This window comes from Babesia bigemina (assembly GCF_000981445.1).
Source record: "Babesia bigemina genome assembly Bbig001, chromosome : III".
In the NCBI taxonomy this organism is placed as follows: Eukaryota; Apicomplexa; class Aconoidasida; order Piroplasmida; family Babesiidae; genus Babesia; species Babesia bigemina.
Window position 1 is genome coordinate 2,705,416 of NC_027218.1, and position 15,286 is coordinate 2,720,701.

A 15,286-nucleotide genomic window follows, 5' to 3' on the forward strand; every position below is an offset into this window, starting at 1 on the left:
GGGGACTGTTGTAACTTTACGGGGTATCCGTAGCCTAGGCGCGGCAGATTCCATATATCGCATTATAAATATCGCAAAATGGCGGCTCGGGTGCAGCACCAGCTCGAGGACATGGTCCCCGAGCTGCGCAGGTTCTCGGAACTGCAGCTGTTCACGGAATCCGAGGTACAGGACATAGTGAAGTGCCGCCGAAAGTACGAGTACGCTGTAATCAGTACCGACCCCGTTTATGCGCGAAACTCCTTCAGGGAGTACATCCGGTACGAGGTGGAGCTCGACCGCCTTCTCCAGGAGCGGTTGCGGCAGGCGAAGTCCAAGGAAGAAAAGTTGGTCACTGTCTGATTGTGTATTCACCGTATTCGCAGGTCCGACGTGCGTTACAATGTTCCCGCGGAGCACGGCAAGGTCCCCATTAAGGTGACAGTGCGACGTCGCATCCACCGCATCTTCAACCGGTGCCTGAAAAGGTTCGGAACGGAAGTAGAGCTGTGGAAAGAGTACTGCGCATTCTGTTATCGCATCAAGGCTTTCAATGTGCTGAATCGCGCCATCATGGGCGCCCTGTCGAAGAATCCGACGTGCGAGGCGCTGTGGAAGGTGGCCACGCAGTACACCATGACCCTGAAGGGCAGCGTGGCCGCACGTAGAGTGGTGAAAATGGCCCTGCGTGCAAACCCGCGGAGCTTGTCACTGTTCACGCTGCTGTTGGAACTTGAAGTGCAGGTCACGCAGCGTCTTGCCGACTACGCCAAGTCCGGAGAGGACGGGAGCCCGGGCGAGGTGGACCCAGAAGAGATCTCCACCAAGACCTGGAGCACCATAATGCGCCACGCACTTAAATCGTTGAAAGGCAGTGACATTTTTAAGATGCTGTTCTTCGGAGCGACGGTCTGCGCGCGTGTACAGCGCGCGCCGGGTTTCGCGAATGCGCTCGGCGACTACGGCGAGTTCTCCTCGCTGGTGTTCAACGAGATGTTCAACCGGAGGCTGCCTCACCCCGTGCTGGGCCTATACGTGTGGCAGCACCGACTGCTGGAATCGCTGTTGGTGCACCGCAGCGAACCTTCCGATGCATGCCCGCCGCCTGAAACCGTCTTCGGCGAGATGGTGGAGGACTGCGCGTCCAGTCCGGCAATGATGCCTGTCGTGTGCCGTTTCATCAATGTTGTAATCGCGTCTGAGGATGACACCACGCCAGAAGCGGGCGCAACGTCTGGTGGAGCAGACGAGCCCTCGTGGGTGATGGACGTAGACGGCTCGCAACCGGACGTCACAAGCACCAATAAGCGCTCCGCCACCGAATCTGCACCTTCGGAATCGGACGACCCAGAGATAGACGCTTGCTGCGGTGGCATTGATAGCGTGAAGGATATATGCTTCCTGAGGCCAACGTCAGACGGATTTGAAAGCTCGACACAGCAGTGCGAATACGTGAGGGGGATGATAGATGCAAAGCAGCTGCGGGCTCTCGGCGCTTTGTTCCGAAAGCATTTCGCGGGCGTAGTTAGCGCATCAGCATCCAAGTTAGGCCCTATCGCCCTAAGATCGCAAGGTAACGATATCGCGGAGGCTCTGCTGTCATCGGATGACGACCTATTGCGGCTAGTTGCGTTACAAGTAACGCAAAGCACCGCGAAATCGCACAGCGTCTCCGGATATAGTTTGGCCATCGAGTTTTCTCGTCACGTGGACTCGGCATGCCTCGCACCGTTCGTCGCCATGGTGAATCGGAGCATCCTGCATAGCCTCAGGAGCACCCATATCAAGGAGAGCTCGAAGTCGGGCATGCTTATACGCCTTATAGAGTGGGAGCATCTCTCAGACGCTGCTAAAATTGAAGCCGCGCGTAACGTGTCCGTCGACCTCACGAGGCAGCAATTGCTTCAGGGCGTGACGGCCGCAGTCAAGCTGGCGGGGAGCGACGCGCACCTGGTGGAAATTGTCGTGCATCTGCTCGATTTGAGCGCAAAGGTTATCATCGACGATTTTACGGGGTCCGGAGACCTCGTGGCTACAGTTTTTAATGCAGTGAGCAAAAGAATAATCGACCCCGTCGGCCACCTCCGCCAGTACCGCACCAACAATCGCAGCTCGCGGAATGCGGCCCTTCTGTGCGTAGTGATATCGTTCTGGCAGGTGGACTGCACTATGTCCAGCCTTAAGGAGAAGCTCGGTGGAAACGGCTTCGGCGGTTTCACGAGCAAACGTTCGGGCGCGTCGCCGGCCGCGTACGCTAAGGAAGCACGCGAGGTCATAAATCTGTGCGATGCCGCAGTTATGGCTTGCGATTCAGTGAACGTTAGTGACGTCGGCCTTAAGTTGGGGCTGCGCAACCGCTGTTGGCAGCTCTACGTGCAGTGCGCCAAAGCACTGGAGCAGCTGGACTTCGAGACCATGGTTTTGAACCTGCACAGCTACAACTTCTCGTCGGATGCTGTTGCCGCGCGTGCGTACGCGCAGTTGGGCTCGGCGTTCGTCACGAACAGTGTATGAATTTTGGCCCAGATTTCATCTCCAGCTTGCCTTGTACTCGTCTGTATGCACGATTTTCTTGCGTTTCTCCTTGCGATTTGTTTGCGATTCGGCGATGGTGCCCCGTTTGGTTCCCTCGACGTCAGGACGCTGCTCACGCTTGGGATCGACGGTCCTGAACGCCTGGAGCTTGAAGTCCTTGGTGGTGACCTTGCCCTGCGGCGGCATTGGGGGGCGGCGTGGAGGGCACGCACCTGGAAGCTGCGCCAGCTGGTGACGCGTAGATCTCGGGTCTTGTCCCACTCCACCTGGTGGTTGAGCTGCTGCTTCTCCAGCTCGACCTGCTCAGCGGCCAGCTGCGAACGTTGAGCTTTTGAACGGCATCACGACTAACCTGTTTCTCGTACTCCATGTTCGCGCGCACGCATTTTTCCGCGTACTCGCGGCGCTCCTGCTGCTTGCGCAGGATCTCGTCGCACTCCCGCTGTATTTCGTTCTCGATCTGCTGTATGTCGCTGTCGAGCACCCCGGCTGCGATAAGGTCGAGCGTCGTGGCGTTGGGGTTCGCCTTGTGGCGCTTGTAGACGATCTTCTTGGCCTCCTCGTACACGAGCTTGTACTTTTCCTTGGAGTCCGACTTCTGGATCTCGTTGAAGGCGTTGAGCAGCACTGCTCGCATTATCGGTCACAACGAGTCGGCCTTACCGTTGAACGCCTCCTGCGCCTTCTCGTGCTTGAATTTGTCAGGGTGGATCAGCAGGGAGATCTGAGTGCCTATGCCAAGCGCCTGGCTTAGCCTACCTTGCGATAGCGTTTCTTGATCTCCTCCTCGGTGGCGTCGTGCTTGAGCTGCAGCACCTGGTAGGGGCTCGCGAAGGTCTGCGACGTGAGCCTCAGACACATCTCCTTGGCGTTGAAGGTCATGATGTCGGCGTCGCTCTTCGCTTTGCCTGCCAGCGATGACGTTTTGCGTCGTGGAGCGTACCAATGGATTCGATCTCGGAGAAGAAGAAGTTGAGGACGTCGTCCTCCTCAGGCGGCTTCGCAGCCTCCTCGGCCATTTTGCCACTATCGCCGGTTGCCATTTCCGACCGGCGAAAGAGCCACTGGTCGCTGTCCAGTTAACACCTCAGGGAACAACAGCCCGCATCGGAAGACAGCGGCAACAGCCTACACATCTAAGTGGAATTCTACCCTTAAGTTTGTTACAAATGACATAGTACACCACGTACTTTGTGGGTGCAATATGACGGCCGGGCGCACGTCGCGCGGCTGATGCGAACATGGCAACGCCCGCGGCGCGGCTTCTGTCACCTACGGCCGCTGCGATGGCACGGGCGCTCAGTAGCAATCGCCTTCCTCGGGTTGCGGCAGGCGCCTGTTGGCTGGCATTGCCATGTGGCGCCGGATGTCAACCAGCACGGCCTCGATGGAGCTCGTGCGCTTCCAGTTCTTGAGCCCGGGGAAGTAGTTCGCCATGACCTGAAGCTGTGTTAGCTCTTGCGCAGGCGGGCACTTACGTTGCCAAATTGGTCGACTCCGGGCAGGTTGATGCGCGTCAGGAACTTGACCACCGGCGGCACGTCCGGGTATTGCTCGCCGCAGTACACTTCGAGACAGTAGATCCTGTTCTCAAACACGGTCTGCACGATTTGGTGAGCTGCGCGGAGCACTTACTCCTGGGTAGCCCAGAATGGTGCACGACCAGTTCGACAGCGTGATGTCGTCCGGCCGCTCCAGCCCGAAGGAGACCCACTCGCTGACGGAACCCTTCTGGCCGCGCTCGAGCTCGTCTAGCAGCTTGAAACTCCTCGGAACTTTAATCTGCAGCGTGTATCGCGCGCGAGAGAGCGCTCACCTCGTCCATGATGCGCTGGCCTGGATGACACTCGCTTCTGCGTACTGGGTTCTTGTCTTGACAATCTGATCCGTTGCATCACACTGGATCAACGACTTGGTGGGTATTTGGAGCTGGACCGTCCGGGCAAAGTTATTGCTATTGGTGGTGCCGGCCGCCAGCGGCAGCACGCGTCACCGCCCTCGCGCTCCCGGGAGGCGGATACCCAGCCGCACGGGCAACGGTGCGACACGATCACAAAAGATTAGAAGTGCTGTACAGGAAAGAGGTGGTCGAACTGAACGCGCCTCCGCGAAATGTCGGAGTTGAGCTCGTTGGACGGGTACCGCTCGTTGAGCAGCGGGACCACGTCGCTCGCCGTGGAAAGCTTCCGCAGAAACGGGAGCAGCTGTACGAGCTCGCGGTCGTTGCGGTTGTCGTGCCACGACGAAACCGGTATCGCGTTGTTCGGCTGCAGGTAGTACGATACGGGTGTGTTGTCGATGATGACAATGTCCTTGGGGTCGCGATCGAAAATGTCGAGGTCCTTGATGTAGCACCCGTTCCAGTGCGTGCAGTATTCCCTGAAAAGCCTTCCGCGTATGCGTCGCTCGCAGTCTATGACGTCGATGACCGGGTTCGCGTAGTCCTGGGTGGCAGCGGTGAATATGACCACCTCAAACATGCGGGTGGCCGCGGAGACGAACTCCCTCGCGAACGGCCGCAAATTGACGTACACGTGCCTGCTCTTGTTTTCTCCCTGCAAAGAGAGCGTTACGTCGTGCCCTCCTTTATTCTCGAAAGATGAGTGCACGAGGGTCTCGTCCAGATCCAGAACGAGCGTCTTTTTCTGCACGGACGTGAATGTGCGAGTTGAAATCTGACTCACCCTCGGGTTGTCCACCCTCAAGACGGGGCTCTTCAGCGGCGCTCCAGACTTGGCGTCGCATTTCCCGTCGCACGAGTGGTTCTGGTCCTGCTGCCCACCCTGGGCCGTGTTTGAGTCCACAAGCTTGCAGCATCGCCCACCGGATATCTTTAACTTGCTGATTCCCGCTGTCAGTCTCATGGAAGCGAGGATCCGCCGCAGATAGTCACGCCTGCTGGGCTTTACGCCCATGGCCTTGACCTCTGTGCCAACCAAATTTTTTACTATCATGGCCAAAATCGCAAAACAAATGAATCGTACAACGTCATCAAGCGCTGCTGGTGTTACCAACCCAGCGCTCCCACTTTCGGCCGACGGCGATTGCAGTCTTAAGGTTGCTTCACCTGAACCCTCCGTTCACTTATCGGCAATCGAAATCCACAGTAACCGCATTATCTCGCGACCGCGGACGTAAAACTGCATTGGACAACCACGGAAGGCTCTAGTGCCGACGGATTCCTGTCTCAGTATGTTTATGCTCAAGGCTGCCAACGCTTTGAAGTGGTGGGTGTAGACGCCGCAGCTTGATCCGCTAAAAGACCACACGCAGCGCTACACACAGCTGCTCGCACACTTGCCGATTCCACCGACGGAGATGGCTTTGCTCCTTGACTGGCAAAAGGTTTATCGGTGACGGTTGCCTTCCACTTGGAGACGGCAAATACTGCATTTAAATACGCTCGCTCAACACGCACGACTTCCGCCCCGCAATTGATCCGAACTACAGCCTAATTTTCAAATGTTAATAAAAATCTTGAAGGCGGGAACGGGAGATTCTGTCCTTCGGCAATCAGCGTTACTTCGCTTTTCCATTAACGGTGGTTTTTGCCACGGCGACAGGCGATCTGCAAATATGACTCTTTTAAATGGCGATTTTTACGCCTAGGGCCACACAAAACGGATGAAAAATCAAATGCCTCTGCAGCGTCCCTCAGGGCGCTCTTACAGTATTCAAAATCCGCAGTTGCCACGTTGTTGTGGCGAACCGAACTGCATAATGCAGGGCAATACACATAATAAACTTGTAAAATTGTGCTACGTTAACATTGGGAGACATTTACTTGATAATGCCGGCGTCGACGGTTCCTTCCTTCCTTCCACACGCTATGGTGCGGGAGCGGCCGTTATCCCGAAATGTCGACCTACTCAACTCCGCCGTCGCAAACTGGCTCATAATGCAAAATTAGATAGCTCGCTCGATTGTTTCGCAACACAGGGCATACAGATGTGTGTTTGTGTGTCGCTTCGCGACTCGCGGCCCGCCATTACTCCCGGCTCAGCCTTCCACGGCAATGCTGTCATGTATTCCGGCAGGACGCGCCGAGCCAATACATTTGGTTATGGCGGATGTCTATTAGCCCATTAGCCGCCGCTTAACGGCATTTTCACGCAGTAGCGCCGGCCCACTCGCCGTATAGTGCGGGCGCGGCTTCTCACAGGTCACTTGTTCTTCGGTTGCGGCCGGTACACGGCTCGTCCAGTTGCCAAGATGTCGCGCCAGACGTCGCTTATAAATCGGCCGGAGACGGCCGATATGATGGAGTTAGCCCAGGGCGTCAAGAAGTGAGTTGCACATCGGCCGCTTGCGTTGCAGGATGCCTTTAGTACCAGCCGTGTATGTGTTAGCGCCTATGGCTGCTATTCACGGCGTTATTCGGTGCGCTAAATATCCGTTGCGGGCTGTGGCATTGCCATTCACGGTTTGTTCATGCTTTGCAGGGTCGAGTGGATCACCGATTCGAGATCTCCGCTCTGCGGCACCTTTATCGTATATCTGGAGGATCACACGTTCGGCACGCTTATGAGATCGTAGGTGGTTGACGTATGCCGTGACTACGCCGCAGCCGGCTGAGCAAGGACGAACGTGTTGCGTTCGTTGGATACCGCGTCCCTCACCCCCTGGAAAACAAGCTAGAAATCCGTCTACGTTGCAAAGTAGACAGCCCGTTTACCGTCATGTTGAATGCCCTATCTAGCGTGCGCAGTAACGTGGCACACCTGAAGAAGGTGTACATGGTAGGTTATTGTCGCTCATGCCGTGTTTAACCGCTGCCCAGTCCGCGCTTCGGGAGAAGGGAGCCTCACTCTAGTCGATGGAATTCGACCACTAAATTGTCTAAAGCGCGTCCTACGCTCGCAGGACGCGGCTGCGCTGGGCCTCGACGCCGTTAGCACTGGGCGTTGTTTGGCCCGCCACGGCAATCAGCGCCGCGTAACACACTCAATCGCTATTCCTTGTTTTTCACTATACTTCCGTCTACAAATGTTTGATGTAGTGGATACGGCTGAGAGCGTTCCGCCGCTTGCGGTACACGCCGGGTAAGTCCGTGGCGATGTCGACGCCGTTCTGAAGGGACGCGTTCGCTTCCCTTCTCCTTCGATGCATTCCGCATCATTACACATTCAGCTGTGTGACCTTTTCGAGGCGATTGGAGGTGTGCTGGCTGCCGTCGCTGCGAGGGAAGGATGGAGTGGACATCGAGGACTGGAAAGTCTGCATCAGTCCACAGGTGGAGCCGTATATCACTACCACGCATATAACAGCCCTGGATGTCTGCAAAGCGCCCGTCACTCTCAGCAATTACAACTTTGTCGTCGTGCTGGGATACGCCAACGGCATCATCTGTCTTTCCGGCGTGGACGCCCAGGGGCAGTTCCACATAGTATCGCATAACGACAGGAACAGTGCCCAGGTGCTCCACCTGGAGGTTCACGTCGACATTGAGGCGGATAAAAGGGGCAAAGCCGCGCTTCACAGCTTCGCGCTGTTTGAGGGCGGCACCATCGTGCGTTTTGCATGGGACACCCTGCAGCAGATCTCCATAGAGTGGTAAGCGTCTCGCGCAGCATCGGCATGATGCGCAGCGGCTACGGCATCAACGGAATGCACGCCAGCTTGGCTCACAGTGTGATTGCGCAGTACGCCCCGGACCGCATGGTGCTGAGGTGTCTGGATACCGACAGCATCCTGAGGACCTTCGAGAACATAGGCAGCGACACCTGGGAAGAATGGGCGCTGGCCTTCCACCCTCATCGGCGTCTGTTGGCATTTGCAGGCACAAATGCTATCCGCTATACGTCCGCTCCCCGCTGGGAGATCTACCAGTTCGGCGACGGCGTGGTTCATTCGGAGCCCATATCGTGCCTGCAATTCACCGCCCTTGGCGACATAGTGGTGCTGCTTACCGCCAGCCAAGACAACATCGCAGTGTGGGATTTCGACACCCAATCTGTTCTATATAGGCGAACGGGTAATACGACGTGTTTTGTGGCTCATCATTCTCCAGGATGCGAGTTCAGGTTGTGTTTCCTTACCGACCTGAGGGAGAACGAGGTCAGCCTGGCAATCTTGGGACACGTCTATGACAGAAGTATGTTGCGTTGAACGCGCGTCACTAGTTCGCAGAGCCCTGGACCCTCACTCGGCTGACACTACCTGCTGATGACCGCATGGAGGAGGTAGGGGTGAAGCGCCTCGCGGAGGCGAGTTCCTCTTCGAAAGGCGCTGACGCCCAAGTAAACAAGCGACTGCGCCGGATGGTGGATGATGAGGCGGAGGATGCCGGAGACGACGTTGCGGAGGATGCTGGAGACGACGTTGCGGAGGATGAGGGCGGCCTCTTTGACGGCGTAGACAATATCGACGTCGATGCCGAGAAGCCGGAGGCACCAGCGTCCCCATCAAGGCACCGCCGCCGCAACGTAGACGTCTTCGACGTGCTCAATGATGAATCGAGCATCGCGCTGATGGAGGACATCGAGCGGCTCAAGCGGCGTGTGGCACAACTTGAGCGGCGGACTGAGGCGCGTTACAATCTCACGCCGGGCTCATGCCCAGCGCCGCATGACGAGTCTTCTCAATGGTGGGCAATAGCATGGTCGATGTTGCAGTCATGTGCAGGCTCATGTATTGGGACGATGGTGGGCAGATTACCAAGCAAGGTTCCGGCGATTCCACAACTCTGCACGTCCACCTCTACTCGGGCCCCAATGCCGGTTACATACAGAAGCATGACAGCCACAACTGCCACACGGCCGCGCTGTGCGGTAGGGCCCTGGTCACGGGCAGCGAGTTGGCTGTAGACAACGCACCCCAGGGGCTGTTGACCGTCTACAACCTGGGCACCAACGAGATCTGGCAGCGCCGGTTAAGGCACGAAAGCATCGCCTCAGTGGCAGTCTCTGACGAATTTGTAGCTGTTCTGGGAGACGGCGTGCTCTACATATTCTCCTTTGCGGGTAGCATGTTGGGGGTGTACCGCCTGAAAGGCGCACCGGTCGGCCTAGCTGCCAAGGGCAACATCTTGGCCGTCATTTCAGAGTGCACCAGCAACCCAAGGTCGTCCACAGTGTACTCCACGCGCCTGTTGTGGGTGAACGGTTTGCGCGGCCTCGCCCGAAATTCCTTGAACCGCGTCGTCGACCTTTACGACGACGTGCTCGTACTGCCGCCTAACAGACATGTGTCATGGCTCAGCATTTCCGACCAGCTCAACCTCTGGGTGGGCGATTCGTCCGGTGAGTTGTCGACCGTACGATGCCACCTCATATCGCGCAGGCCAGTTGATGTCGCTGGTGCCGGCCATGGCGAGCTTCCACAAGCTGGGCGGCGTGTCCTTCGAGTGGGTCCCATCGCTGCACCTCGCCGACCTGGGTGGTGAGAGCTCGTCGGAGGAGAAGAGCAATCGCATAAGGGCGTTCCCGCTCTACGTAAATGAGCAAAAGGTTTGTTTACGAAGTTCTCGTGTCCTCATCGATGTTAGCTGTGCTACATCCGCCTGAAAGAGGGCGAACGCTACCCTCACAGCCATGCGCCAGTGAACTTCCTGGGCTACACGCTGCGTAAGGCGCCGCTGCGTATCGAGGGCGCAAGCGGTGCTTACATGCCGTTCAACAAGTTCCATTCGGTGATGACACGCGACCCCAAACTGAAGGAGGTCGGCCCCGCTGGCATCGTCGAGGATGTCGCTGCCATCCCCTGGCAGCAGTACGACGAGATGCGCCACTCCCTAACGCTGCAGGGGGCTCAACTCGAGCTGTTGATGCAGCTGCAGCAGGCGTACGGCTTCTGGTTCCGTGATGCCGAGCGCGTGACCCAGAAGGCTGCGACTTCGATGGGCAACGTCGAACTGGTGCACGACAAGTGGCTGCTGCGTATGCTGCGCAAAGTGAAAGGCCAGCGCCAGGTGAGGAGTGCTGTGCGAGCCCTTCCTCATTCGTGTGCAGGACAGCAATGTACTCTACGATGTGCTGCGTATGATCCGCTACCAGCGTTGCTTGGACACTGCCGCTGAAATCCTGTCGGACCAGATGGACGGTCGCCAGAGGTGGGTTTTGTAACAGCAACAGTTCACGCTTTGTAGGAGGGTTCTGCGTGAAGCGTCGATGCTGCTGGCCAATGGCCCGAACCGGGACTTTTTGTTCCCATCGCGCGAGAACAAGGCACCTGATGCCAACGATGCGCAGCAGCCCAGAGCGGATGGCGAGCCGGATGCTGGGAGAGGCGTGCATGATGTGACTGTCCTCAACAGGACCGTTGTTGCAGACAAGGACACGGTACCTGTCAGCGTAGCTGCCCCAGCTAAGGCCGTGCCGCCGTCCGCTGCACCCAAGCCGAAAGCGCCGGCCAAGCCCGTGCACGGTTTCGTGGAAGTCGACGGCAACCCAGAGGACAAATCAAACTGGATGGAACAGGTGTTCCGCCCATGAAACATCTAGTGTGCGATGTTTTTATAAACCTGTTATAATGTGACTGCCACAGGGCAGTCGTAGCGATAGCATTCTCTAGCAGCTGTGGACGCGACTGGGCCTGGGTAATCGTGCACCCAGGGCAGCAGTTGTCGATACTGACGCGGTACTGTGAGCGTGAACACGCCACTGGCATTCCCCATTCTCACTGGCCTTCTGCGCCAGCATCTGGCGCCGGTGTCAGGATGTCGGCCAGGTCGGCGCACTCCTCGGGCAGCCACCCCGGTGGGCGCGGCACCTTGAACGATTTCTTCTGCTTCATGAACTTCTTGGCATGCGCATTGGGGCCGTCCCGTGCCTCGCGTTCCGCTTTGCGTTTCAGCAGCCGCTCGCGCCGCGTCTTGCATCGTTCGGCGGGGTCGAGCGGGACTCCCCGCTCACGGAAGCGGCGGCGCTTGGAGGAGTGCTTCGTGCGGTAGTAGGGCGCGTAAATGTCATACGGCGAGTCTCGCTCCGCCTTGTCGATGCGCGAGTAGTACTCGCCGTGGACCTTGAACCCGTCCGGCTTCACGACGAAGCTTTTGCCGTCGCCCATATTCACCACAATTTTGTCCTTGATGCCGTATTTCTCGTACAGCTCGGCCTCTTCCTGCTTGCGCTTGGCCCTCATTTCTTTCCACGAGATCGTCCGGCGGTACTCGTTCGGCTTCTCCAGTCCCTCCCTCTCCGCCTGTGCGGCGAGCTCGCGCTTGGCCTCTGCAACGCGGCCGTGGAAGGAGAGGAACCGGTTCATGAAGTAGATGTACCTGGGATCGTCCTTGTAGTGCTCGTGGACATAGGGGAGGATGTGGTAGAAGCTGGTGAGCTTGCTGAAGCGGAACTCGTTGTACGACCGTGCGTAGTTGATGTAGCGACTACAGGGGCCGTTCGGCATCTTCTTTCCCGAGGCGTACCAGAAGAACCTCAGTTTGTTGTCCTTCTTGTAATGCTTGAAGATGTGGCGCGTGCACGGAGGTTTCGTGGCGAGTTCGACGTCGTACTTGAAGTTCGGGTTGTCGGGGTCGTTCTCGTGCATGAAGCGGTGGATGACGTAGAGCGGGTGCTTGTCCTTGTACATATCGAAGTAAATTTTGCTGCGCACTTCACCCTTGCGCTTTACGCGCTCCGCGTTGTACCTGTAGCCGAAAACGACCTTCCTCGTCATACGGAGAGGTAGCGACCTAGCAGGCCCGCCGAGCAAAGACAGCCGTGGGGGAGCGATGAACGAGCTTCGTCCACAAGTGGTGGATAAATACCGTGATGTAACAGCTCCATCATTCCCGATAAATAGCGACCCTGAGTAGATATGAGTGTATTGTGAACGGGTTAATGCTACGGTAGACAACACCGGTATACACGGCAGGCAAGGCATAGTGTAAAATGCGAAGCATCCATCTTTTCATATAGTTCAACACGTGTGTGATGAACGTGATAGCTCCATAACGTCACTATGACTCTTCAGTCACTACAATGCAAGACGATATATGCTTACCGCATCTCCTGCGTATGGCGGCGGCATCCGAGAACCCCTGAGGAGCCAAATGGCGCAAAACCAGCGTCCACAGCGTGAAGATCCATGCTGCTGCGTGATTCATGCCATTGCCAAGCGCTGGCGGCACGGAGGAGGGCAGAAGGCTGCCTACCTCCTATGCCTTACGGCGCCAAACGCTCCGTCATAGCAGGAAACACTAGCATTCTTGGGCTCATAGGTTACACATAATTCAGACCTTGGTCTAGGGCCTGATCTTCCACAAATGTGCGTAGTGTGGCTTGCCGGCAGGTCCTTCGCCGAACGTGCGACGTCCAGACACTACTTCAGCCCGGTGGCAGCTGAAGCGCGCAGCATGGCGGAAAAGCATTTATACGCAACCATTTACACGTTAGTATTAATAATTAAATCTGTAAATATGTTGATGTTCGGTCGTCACGGTTGAGTTTCTTGCGGAGCAGATGCTAGTGTGTAGTCCCGAAAAGAGAAGCCTTCCACCGTCGAGCGCAACGTATTCACTTGTATCGGAAGCCACGTGAATGTCAACCTGTTTCAGCATCCGCCTTATTCTTCGGTTTTAAATTCAAAAGGGGGCGATGCCAGTTTTCTTGACTGCATCTTCCAGCTCACGTTCGCCTTCGAATTCCTCGAGACGGTTGAGGCACTGCGGCACTTGTAGGGCGCCCTCAATCTTGGCCAATGCTTTGAGCGCAATTGCGTGGATCTGGTCCATAGGAGTTTCCAACTTGTTCAGCCACAAGTGGTCAATCATAGCTTCGATTTCGAAAGTATCGGCCGTCACGTACAATTCCCACATGTCTAAGCACGCGCGTATGCTCGTGGAGGTGCCGTAGCTGTCGTCGTGCACGCATCGGTCAAGTTCCGGTTCCACCATGTTGACTGTAATGGGCCTGGCCATTTCCTGATTGCCCTCTGGCATCCTCGGGGGGGATCGGTATTGACCCTGCAGGTAGCTCACAACAGCCGTCAATCCCTTGAAGTATGCCGTGGCCCTGACGTGCACCGCCCTGAACTCGTTCGTTATCCGGTGGTAGCCGGCTTGCAAGGGGATATTGATGTTGTCCATACCGAGGCGGAACCTCAGGGACGCGAACACCCGCTTTAGTCGCGCATCAAGCGAATTCAAGCGGCGCACGTTGTCCGTTAGAAGCGGCCGTTTGGCCTCGTAGCAGTTCCGCAGGCGTGTCATGGCATCAGCAGCCTCGTCATCCTGTATGACGTAGCCTCCCAAAGGCAGCACCCGGGTCCACAGTGGGGTGTGCTCAGATACGTAGATGTATCGAATCCGGTGGAATGCTGCGAGTTAAATGTAATTTGTGTCAATCAATGGGCACTCATTCAATCCCTTTCACCCAACTGCGGTGGCACAGCACTAATACTTACATAGACTCTCTTCAACACGTCGTTTTAAGCCGAACGCAGTTGTAATTGCCTTTCGCGTGGTGCGACGTCTCTCCAATGAACCGTCTAATGAGCTCGATAGCTCAGAGCTTCCATCCTCTGCGGAATCGTCAGACCACTCATTGGAGGGCGAGTTTTCGGCATCCATGTTGTCGTACATGTCAGTCATAGGCCTTTCTGCAAGAAATGAGTCGCCATTGTATCCCGTATTACCACTGGAGTTAAGTTTGAGATTGGCAGCAATGACCGTGGGGTCCACGTCCTCGGTGGCGTCGCTTGGTTCATTAGAGTCCTGATCTTGCATTCCACCCGATACGTCTTCACCCATGTCACTGGTATCAGCTCTGAGGTTGTCATACCCGCCGTATCTTCCCCTGTATACCATCCTACTTTCGTTACCTCCGCCATAGGTCCTCCTGGTTCTCATGCAACCCTCGTTGCTGTCATCGAAGTCGCTCAGGTTGCTCATATCCGTCTGGGCACTCTCGTCGTCGCTGTCTCTGCTTGAACCCACCGAGTACCCGTCCTTCCCCATTAACGCTCTGATGTGCCGTTCCCACTCCGTTGTCATGGGCTCGGTGGTTCCGTCGTGGCGGGCATGCACCATACGAGACGTGTGGGTGGTGTGGACGACGTGACCGTCATTGTGGGTGTTGATCTTTCTGGTCGTCCTGCGAATCTTCCCGGTGATGAGGCGGGTGAATCGCTGAGCCCTGCCCTTAAGGTTCTATGTGCGGTGAGACGCGAACACGGGATAATCGCTTACATTGTCAGACGGCTCGTTGTAGCTGCGGGCATCGACGTAGTGGCCGTGGTGTACACCATCTCCGACGATGGGCTCTGCATAAGTCTCGCCGTCTTCCCTGGGGATGTACCTCCCCTCCCCGTCGAGCTGGTTATTCTCATCCGATCGACGTAGGTCGTAGCTCGATAGAGTTGGGCCCTGGGCGGCTGCGCCGATCAGGCGGTAGAGCCCGAAGAGGGCGGCGCACGTGAAGAGCTTCATGGCGTGCCGGCTTAGTTCCTGCTAATAATAACGGATCTTGACAGCCGCAATTGTGGTCCCAGATGATACCTAATGCAACTTAATTGTCACCAGGTAACGACATAGGCGTATCCGTTAGTGTGTGGTTATTGGACGTGGATGGGTGCACTGTCGTTCCCTGGGATGTCTAGAGATAAAAGCGCCGCGTAAATATAAGTGATATCAGTAGGTTTCAACTCTGAGGCGCCGCAATAAGAGCACCGGTGAGGCGCTGACGCCAGCTGTGGCAAGTGGTGGTGACTACAAACGCAATCGTGTACTCACCACCACTTCACCGGCACGCAAAAACCTCGTTAACATGCCCACACGCACGCTAAGCAGCTCAACACACATCACACGTGGTTGTGGCTTTCAGAGGTGGAGCCG

The 15,286-nt window shown here is 56.6% G+C and overlaps 7 protein-coding genes across 7 annotated transcripts; 2 read left to right on the forward strand and 5 right to left on the reverse strand.

Moving 5' to 3' along the window:
* Positions 1-78: 78 nt before the first annotated feature.
* On the forward strand, positions 79-2,493 carry BBBOND_0311010 (U3 small nucleolar RNA-associated protein 6, putative; the record flags this gene model as incomplete). The annotated part of the gene is made up of 2 exons (XM_012913930.1): positions 79-326; positions 366-2,493. 2 exons carry the CDS (start codon positions 79-81, stop codon positions 2,491-2,493), a joined length of 2,376 nt encoding a protein of 791 aa, XP_012769384.1.
* Positions 2,494-2,508: 15 nt separating this feature from the next.
* On the reverse strand, positions 2,509-3,533 carry BBBOND_0311020 (dnaJ domain containing protein, putative; the record flags this gene model as incomplete). Its single annotated transcript, XM_012913931.1, is given in 6 exon segments — positions 2,509-2,688; positions 2,727-2,828; positions 2,867-3,144; positions 3,178-3,259; positions 3,274-3,422; positions 3,458-3,533. 6 exon segments carry the CDS (start codon positions 3,531-3,533, stop codon positions 2,509-2,511), a joined length of 867 nt encoding a protein of 288 aa, XP_012769385.1.
* A 280-nt stretch (positions 3,534-3,813) lies between these two features.
* BBBOND_0311030 (UBIQUITIN-CONJUGATING ENZYME E2, putative) lies at positions 3,814-4,339 on the reverse strand (the record flags this gene model as incomplete). The annotated part of the gene is made up of 4 exons (XM_012913932.1): positions 3,814-3,954; positions 3,993-4,115; positions 4,150-4,296; positions 4,331-4,339. 4 exons carry the CDS (start codon positions 4,337-4,339, stop codon positions 3,814-3,816), a joined length of 420 nt encoding a protein of 139 aa, XP_012769386.1.
* Positions 4,340-4,574: 235 nt separating this feature from the next.
* BBBOND_0311040 (Dullard-like phosphatase domain containing protein, putative) lies at positions 4,575-5,468 on the reverse strand (the record flags this gene model as incomplete). The annotated part of the gene is made up of 2 exons (XM_012913933.1): positions 4,575-5,159; positions 5,199-5,468. 2 exons carry the CDS (start codon positions 5,466-5,468, stop codon positions 4,575-4,577), a joined length of 855 nt encoding a protein of 284 aa, XP_012769387.1.
* A 1,258-nt stretch (positions 5,469-6,726) lies between these two features.
* BBBOND_0311050 (Probable DNA-directed RNA polymerase) lies at positions 6,727-10,946 on the forward strand (the record flags this gene model as incomplete). The annotated part of the gene is made up of 12 exons (XM_012913934.1): positions 6,727-6,800; positions 6,957-7,046; positions 7,082-7,275; positions 7,698-8,067; positions 8,103-8,488; positions 8,525-8,608; positions 8,644-9,100; positions 9,139-9,755; positions 9,796-9,962; positions 10,001-10,423; positions 10,464-10,564; positions 10,601-10,946. The coding sequence occupies 12 exons, from the start codon at positions 6,727-6,729 to the stop codon at positions 10,944-10,946; spliced, it is 3,309 nt and encodes a 1,102-aa protein (XP_012769388.1).
* A 184-nt stretch (positions 10,947-11,130) lies between these two features.
* BBBOND_0311060 (hypothetical protein, conserved) lies at positions 11,131-12,129 on the reverse strand (the record flags this gene model as incomplete). The annotated part of the gene is made up of 1 exon (XM_012913935.1): positions 11,131-12,129. The coding sequence occupies one exon, from the start codon at positions 12,127-12,129 to the stop codon at positions 11,131-11,133; it is 999 nt and encodes a 332-aa protein (XP_012769389.1).
* Positions 12,130-13,036: 907 nt separating this feature from the next.
* Positions 13,037-15,220, reverse strand: BBBOND_0311070 (hypothetical protein, conserved; the record flags this gene model as incomplete). The annotated part of the gene is made up of 4 exons (XM_012913936.1): positions 13,037-13,770; positions 13,858-14,602; positions 14,642-14,899; positions 15,185-15,220. The coding sequence occupies 4 exons, from the start codon at positions 15,218-15,220 to the stop codon at positions 13,037-13,039; spliced, it is 1,773 nt and encodes a 590-aa protein (XP_012769390.1).
* Positions 15,221-15,286: the final 66 nt, after the last annotated feature.